We start from the raw sequence: 7321 nt of genomic DNA, 5'->3' as shown, positions 1-7321 counted from the left end.
TTCAGGGCACAATAGCAGCTCCACCTCCAGAAGACAGACGCCATGCACAGTAGATTCTGGAGTGTGGGCCATGTGAGTAACTGAGTGACTTTGCTGAGTCAACCAGGCACCTTCTTGTTCAGCCTGCCTCTCTAACAGTGACAGTTGAATTCCAGGGGTCTCACAGTTCCCCAAGGCTACATCACCCCCATTATAATTATGCAGAAAAAAGGGGTGAGGAAGGAGTAGAAATGGGGTAAATTATGAATAAACCCATTATTGGAGCTTCCAAGGAGCTGCTTTGCTCTCCAGTAGTGTTATCTTACTGAAGAGACGCTGTTCTGTGCCAATTATGATACTACATAATGCATAACGTGATATTGGAAAGGGACGTGTTATCCTGGGGGAACCTAGGAAAAGGGGGTGGGAAGGAAAGAAAAGAATGGTCTGGTCAAATTTTCCTGTGGGAATGAATGCTCCACAAACTTCCCAATGGTGTTTTCTAAGGCAAGCACAGTGGTGGGTTCTTTACTCTGGAATTCTTTTAGCGTGATGCAACTGATCTATCTAGGCTGCTCACATGGACAGAACTTCTCTGATGGGTTTATGGGATGTGGCCCCACCAGAACTCAGGAGCAGAGCTTAGCTCCCAAGGTCCTCACAAGGGGCATGCTAGTCTGGATGCAACTTCCCCATCGGGTTCACTCTGAACCACAGACAGGGTACTAGTAATGCAGCTAATGCACCTCCTATTGGGTTGCTGGAGCCATCAACACAGTCACTTCAGAGAACAGTTGACATATCCTATATAATAAAAGGGTAATATACAAATCAACCAAAAGGAGGAAAGACTGGTTGCTATGATGTGCACTGACCACCAGGGGCAGATGCTTAATGCAGGAGCTGCCCCCTGGTGGACAGTGAGCTCCCATAGGGGGAGCACCGCTCAGCCAGAAGTAGGGCTCACGGCTGGGGCGTGCAGCAGCAGTGGTGGGAGCCTCTCCCACCTCCGCATCAGTGCTAAGGATGTCTGACTGATGGCTTAGTATTAGTCAGACATCCCCTGAGGGCTCCCAGACTGTGAGAGGGTGCAGGCCAGGCTGAGGGACGCCCCCACCCCCCTCCCACACCTAGTGCATGAATTTTGTGCACCTGGCCTCTAGTCTTCTTATAAGGTTGCAGGGGAACCAAGCTAGTAAAGGAATCCAGGGTCAATTCATTCCTATTAAAGAAAGAACTGCCCCTTTGACCTTTGGCTGACTTTTTAACCAGAGGCCTTGGCCTTTGCTGGCATAGATTTAACTTATAACGAAAATAATTTTATGGTTGGGGGTCACCACAACATGAGGAACTGTATGAAAGGGTGGCGGCATTAGGAAGGTTGAGAACCACTGCTCTAAGTGGCCCATGCGTGATCTCAGATGTACAAGCGGAGCCATTTCGGTCACACACCAGCTCCATGATATTTGGCTGTAATTACATAGCAGTCACAGACATTTTCATCTGTCCTCAGAAGTATTCAGGGGGGTTGGCTCTGTGGGAACATTTCCTGGGCCTGGGTGGCAGCGAACACCCACTGGCCAGTGTGCAAGAGGAAGCTTCTGCCCACAGCCCAGAAGCAGCTCAGTCCAGATCTCCACCCCCTCCCATCTGCACCCCAGGACAGCCTGTCCAGGCCTTCCCGGGACGCAGCTCACTGCTCCAGGCCCCTCTGCACCTCCCTGCCATCCCGGACTGAGATGGACAAGCTTGTGCTCCTGCTGCTGCTGCTGCTGGGAGTCTTCCCTTTCATGTTCTTCCAAGGAGTGGGTGAGGCCCTGGGGTGGCTGGGCAGGGGTGAGGGCATGGGGACAGGGGAGCACTCCTGGGATGATGATCTGTCCCCTTGGGAGGGAGTGAAGTCAAGGATGAGGTTCTGGGATGATCACCAGCAAGAGTTTGAGGTGTCTCTCTGCTGTTCCACCCAAACTACTACCAGGGAAATGGTTCAAGTTCCTTCCAAATAGCCCCCAAATGGGGTCAATTACTCCCTTGGGATAGATTCGTCCTGGGGGCATTTGGGGCTTTGGGCCTGGCTGGAATGAGCTCCAAGCTTTGCCCAATGGTTGCTTAAGACTTTCTCTAAAGCAGTAGCCTGGGGGCAGTGGTCCAGCTGGAAGAAGCAATTGGATGACTTCTTTTATTTTTACTTTATAAATGTGATTTTATTGATTTTACAGAGCAAGAGGAAGGGAGAGGAGAGAGAGAAACATTGATGAGAGAGAGAAACATCTCTTGGCTGCCAGCTGCAAGCCTCCCACCAGGGAGTGAGCCCACACCCCAGACATGTGCCCCAACAGGGAATTGAATCAGGGACCTCTTGGTCGCTGATGACGCTCAACCAACTGAGCCACACTGGCCAGGGCTGGATGAGTTATTTTGAACCAATATTTTCACAGCTTTCTTTTCACGTAGATCCGTGTGTGGTTTGGATGACTTTGGTGCTGTGCTAGCAAATCTTTGGATACTAAAATCTGCCTCCTCATCTTCAAGCTGTGTAGTCCTTATGCCCCATCCATTTCCCCAGAGGTCCTGGCCCAGAGTGGCTGTACGTAGATGCTCTCATTGGGTTCTGCACAGGGCTTCACAGCTAAGGGGAGAGGGTTTGCTTAGTGAACCTCTCCTAGATTTTATGAGTGTGTGAGCACAGAACTGGTACTAGGGAAAGTTCAGCCGGGTTCCTAGGGAACAACAATTAAGGAGACACCATTTCTTAGTGTTGTTTAGGGACAACGTTGGAAATTTCACTTGCCCGGTTAGAACCCATATCTTTTCCCCTTATATCTCACCTCCCAGTATCTCCCACGTCACCTGGCAGTAACATCTCATATTCTTGTTCAAAGTTGTTTTTTTTTTTATCCTTTGTGGTTACTTTAGGTCTCCGAGTTTGCAAGACTGCCATGCAGGCCTCCCCTGAGCTTGTCAGGTCAGCATGTGGCCCCTTTTGTCCACAAACTTCAAAGAAAATCTCAGAAACAATAATGGAGAACTTTTGTTGGCACAGAGGACAATATTGTGTGGGGAAAAATGGATTTTGACAATTCTGAGTAGAAAAATGAGTTGCAGGAGTTAGATTCAGAATGTGAAAATGTTTTAAGAATGCTTTAACCAATTGACTTTGCTTGTTTTCCTTTTCAGAAGAGTGAAATGTGGTTTTAAAAGATTTTCTTTTGAAGTAAAATAGTTTCTTTCAGTTGGTTAAAAATAAAAATTCTAAGTTATAAAAATACACAAAAAAAGTCACAGAGGTAGAAGAAGTGAGCCCTAGAAGAAACGGGCTCAAAAAACCTTGTTCAAAGTTTATTGGGTTTTTTTTTTTTTTAGAACAGCTTTCATGAGATATAATTCAGACCACACCATTCACACAAAGCTTGCGTACCCTAAGTTATTTATCCTTGACGGCTTTTGAGATTCCCATGATCAAAGGCCCCATTTCCTTAAATACCTAATGGAAGTAATCCAGTGGGGATATTTCCTGCCACAAATCATGTGCGGGAGAAAGTATTTAGAGTCATGCTTTGTCCCTAGACTCCTGGGTCCTCATCTGCTCTAACCCACCGTGGTCCCAGACCATTCAAACCTGGGCTCAACCTCCATGTCTACTTCTCCGTAGCGCCCACCACATTGTGTATGGTCTGCAAGGTTTTTAAGAAGGGCAAGTGTCTGGAAGGCAACGACACCTGCACTGTGGAGGAAGGCCCCGGATGCAGAACCCGGGATCTCTTCTTTGCCCACGTGAGAGGTAACGCTGTTGAGCCAGGGTCTACCGTGTTGAGCGGGCCCCTGACTTCAGACACTGTGTTGGGCCTCTCCAGCCTGAGGAAGCCCTTGCTGAGAGGTGGTTGTGTCTCTCGTCTGGGCCAGGCTTGGTGTGGGTGGTTGGGGAAGGTCCTCTTGAGCCCCAAGCATTGTCCCCTGGCACTGAGTGTGAATTCCTTCTCTTCCAGATAAGTGGCGCTACAACCACACACAGCTGGACTGCTCGAATGAGTGTAGGCCTTGGAAGTTGTTTCGCGGGGACCTGAAGGTTTCAAGCTTTTGCTGTCAAGGTCGAGAGTTCTGCAACATGTATCGAGGAAAATCGCTCTTTTGGAAGTCGCACTAACTGATGAATCCTTTGTCAGTGGTGATGGCCACGGGCCCTCTCCTGTCTCTGGCGTCTCTGGTCCTATCTGCCTCCACGTGGGCTCCTGAAGAGCATGCGGGACCCTGCTCTCTCCTCCATGTCTCCCTCCTCACTTTCCTCCTGGCCACTGGCTCCTTCCCCGTGACACCAAACACTGTCAGCTCACGCTTGTTTCAAGGGCTCTGCTTCCTGCACATCTGAGGTCACCACCAGCCCCTCTCACCTTGCACGTCCTGGTCTCTCACAATTATTACATTTCTCTGGCTGCCTGGCTGCCTGATCTGTAATTCTGCCAATTCGGAAGTGACTGGAATGTGCCCAGAAAAAGAGTGGGTTCCATTCTACACATCAGGAGTTTGAGGGTCAGTAGGAAAATTCAGGAAAATGTGCCCAAATGTCAGGTGGACAGAGAGGCCCCAAAGTTCAAGAAGGTTCCAAACCCTGAGGCATGATGATGGGATCAGCTTTAGATGCTACATGCAAACTCAGGACCTACTGAGAGCTTATGTTATGAGACTTAAGGAGGTTGTCCCATGGGAGGAGAAGGGAACAGGGGGGAAGAATCTTAGCTCCTAGAGGCTGCCACCATAAAAAGTGGGTGATGCCCGGCCAGTGTGACTCAGTGGTTGAGCCCATTAACCAAGAGGCCACAGTTTGATTCCCAGTCAGGGCACATGCCCGGGTTGTGGGCTCGATCCCCAATGGGAGGCATGCAGGAGGCAGCTGAACAAAGATTCTCTCATTGTTGATGTTACTATCCTTATCTCCCTCTCCCTTTCTCTCTCTGAAATCAATAAAAACATATTTAAAAAAAAAAAGTGGGACCTAGCCGATTTGGCTCAGCGGATAGAGCGTCAGTTCGAGGACTGAAGGGCCACCCATTTGTTTAAGGTCAAGGGCACGGGCACATGCGGGAGGCAACAAATCGATGTGTCTCTCTCACATCGATGTTTCTTTCTCGCTGTCTTTCCCTCTCCCTTCTACTCTCTCTAAAAATCAATGGAAAAGTATCCTCGGGTGAGGATTAACAACAAAAAAGTGGAGTTTCGACCTATAGTATGAACCAGGAGATCACTATTCAATTCCCAGTCAGGGCAGATGCCAGGGTTGTGAGCAAGGTCCCCAGTAGGAGGCTTGCAGGAGGCAACCAATCAATGATTCTCTCTCATCACTGATGTTTCTATCTCTTTCTCCCTCTCCCTTCCTCTCTGAAATCAATAAAAATATTTTTTAAAAATTTAAAAAGTGGGTGCAGGTCACTCTTCAAGAAGATTCATGGGTGATGGTCCCAGAAGCCACATCACAGTGAGTTGAGAGATGGATGGACTATGATGGGAGGAAGTAGTGAGTATGGGCAACTCTTCCCAGAAGTTTTGGAAGAACTGAGAAAGTGAAATAGTATTTTTTGTAAGACGAGTGAGTTTAATATGTTCTTAGGCAAAGAAAGTTCTGTGTCTTCTCTTTAGTGTAAAATGCCTCTCATATAATGGCTGTGAGAATACCTGCCACCATCTTATCATCTTTCTCAATGTGCAGTTTAAAACTTCTCTGTCCAGCAAGAGTTAAGGGGTTACATAGGACAGGGCAGGATGGATGGGGGTACGAAGGGTTGACTTGCCCCAGGTAAGGGGGAACCCTTCACACGCTGTCCCAGGAACTAGCAGGCATGGGCCACAGGGAGGGATCGGAGAGTCTCTGAGGGCATCTACAGAAAGCAATATGTTCTGCCCCAGATGTAACTGGATCTCGCACGAGGGGCTGGCAGTGGTCAGCCAGCGGTCACATCATGGAACAGCCTGTCCTTCACAGGAGGGATGGGAGGAGTCAGGCATCCTACTCACAGCCTCTCCCTGGCCCCACAAGAATCATCAGAGCAAAGGCCTACCCATCTTTGCTCTGTGTTGTATAGTGTCCTAGAAACCTAACATTCATCCAGTATATAAATGTAGATACATACATTTCCTTACAGCCATTCTATGACTTAGGCACAACGATTATCATTTCTCCTTAGTAGAGGAAATCTCTCCTCAATAGAGGATACTGAGATGCACAGAGATGATGTAACCTGCCATGGCCTCAACATTTTCAAATGCTGGACCCAGGCTTCCAACCTAGACTGGTCTGATATCTGAGTCTGTGCTCTGGCCAGGGCACGCCCTTGTTGGGCCGGGGCCTGGACACATTACTGGCAGATCTGAGGGGGGTTGGCGTGGGCCTGGAAGCTTGTGGTGGTTCCGGTATCCCCTGTCTGGCTGCTACAGAGAAAGAGGCTCCTACACAGGCAGAGAGATGGTGCCTGACCACCAAGTAGGTGGGCCATTGATTTATTTCCTGGACTGGAACACGTAGGGAGCAAATGGGCACTTATTAATATTTAACTTGGAATAGAGGCATGGATTTGTCTAAATATTAGATCTCTGCCAACTTGTGAGTCTGGCAGGCACTCATGGGCACAGAATGAATTTAATACATGCATCCATCATGCTTCCAGTTCCTCATTTACCTCCCCTAGACTCCCCTACTTCAATTCTACCATTAAAAATTACCTTTCCATCAACCTGCGGTAGAGACCTTATGGAATGGTGTTCAGGAAGAGTGGATGAAGGTAGACCAGAACCCTTGGCGTCTCTCAGTGACCCATGTGTGGTATCAGACATGTAAATGCAGCCATTTCAGCCACACACCAGCTCCATTTTATTTTGCTAAAATTACATAGACATTGCAGACCTTTATTAATAGGGCCTCAGCCCATAAATCTGTCAAAGTTTGTTCATTGTGAGCAGCCTAGATAGACCAGGTGCATCACGCTAAAAGAATTCAGTAGTAAAGGACCCACCACTGTGCTTGCCTTAGGAAACACCATTGGGAAGTTTGTGGAGCATTCATTCCCACAGGAAAATTTGACCAGACCATTCTTTTCTTTCCTTCCCACCCCCTTTTCCTAGGTTCCCCCAGGATAACACATCCCTTTCCAATATCACGTTATGCATTATGTAGTATCATCATTATTACATTCTTCAAGTTGGCACAGAACAGTGTATCTTCAGTAAAATAATGCTACTGAGGAACAAATCGGCTCCTTGGAAGCTCCAATAATGGTTTTATATCTAATTTACCCCATTTCTACATCTTCACCCCCTTGTTTGCACAATTATGATGGGGATGATGTAGCCTTGG

The 7321-nt window shown here is 48.0% G+C and overlaps 1 protein-coding gene across 1 annotated transcript; it reads left to right on the top strand.

The window, feature by feature from the left end:
* Positions 1–1718: 1718 nt before the first annotated feature.
* On the top strand, positions 1719–4123 carry LOC102764788 (secreted seminal-vesicle Ly-6 protein 1-like). Its single transcript, XM_006775061.2, has 3 exons — positions 1719–1788; positions 3632–3760; positions 3966–4123. Exons 1-3 carry the CDS (start codon positions 1719–1721, stop codon positions 4121–4123), a joined length of 357 nt encoding a protein of 118 aa, XP_006775124.2.
* The last annotated feature ends 3198 nt before the right edge of the window (positions 4124–7321 follow it).

Source organism: Myotis davidii, unplaced genomic scaffold (assembly GCF_000327345.1).
Source record: "Myotis davidii unplaced genomic scaffold, ASM32734v1 scaffold148, whole genome shotgun sequence".
In the NCBI taxonomy this organism is placed as follows: Eukaryota; Metazoa; Chordata; class Mammalia; order Chiroptera; family Vespertilionidae; genus Myotis; species Myotis davidii.
This window is presented reverse-complemented; position numbering and strand designations above follow the sequence as displayed.

Coding starts and splice junctions, on each gene's coding strand:
- LOC102764788 (XM_006775061.2), top strand. CDS start 1,719: ATGGACAAGCTTGTGCTCCTGCTGCTGCTGCTGCTGGGAGTCTTCCCT. Junction 1,789..3,631: donor CATGTTCTTCCAAGGAGTGG/GTGAGGCCCTGG, acceptor ACTTCTCCGTAG/CGCCCACCACATTGTGTATG. Junction 3,761..3,965: donor CTTCTTTGCCCACGTGAGAG/GTAACGCTGTTG, acceptor CTTCTCTTCCAG/ATAAGTGGCGCTACAACCAC.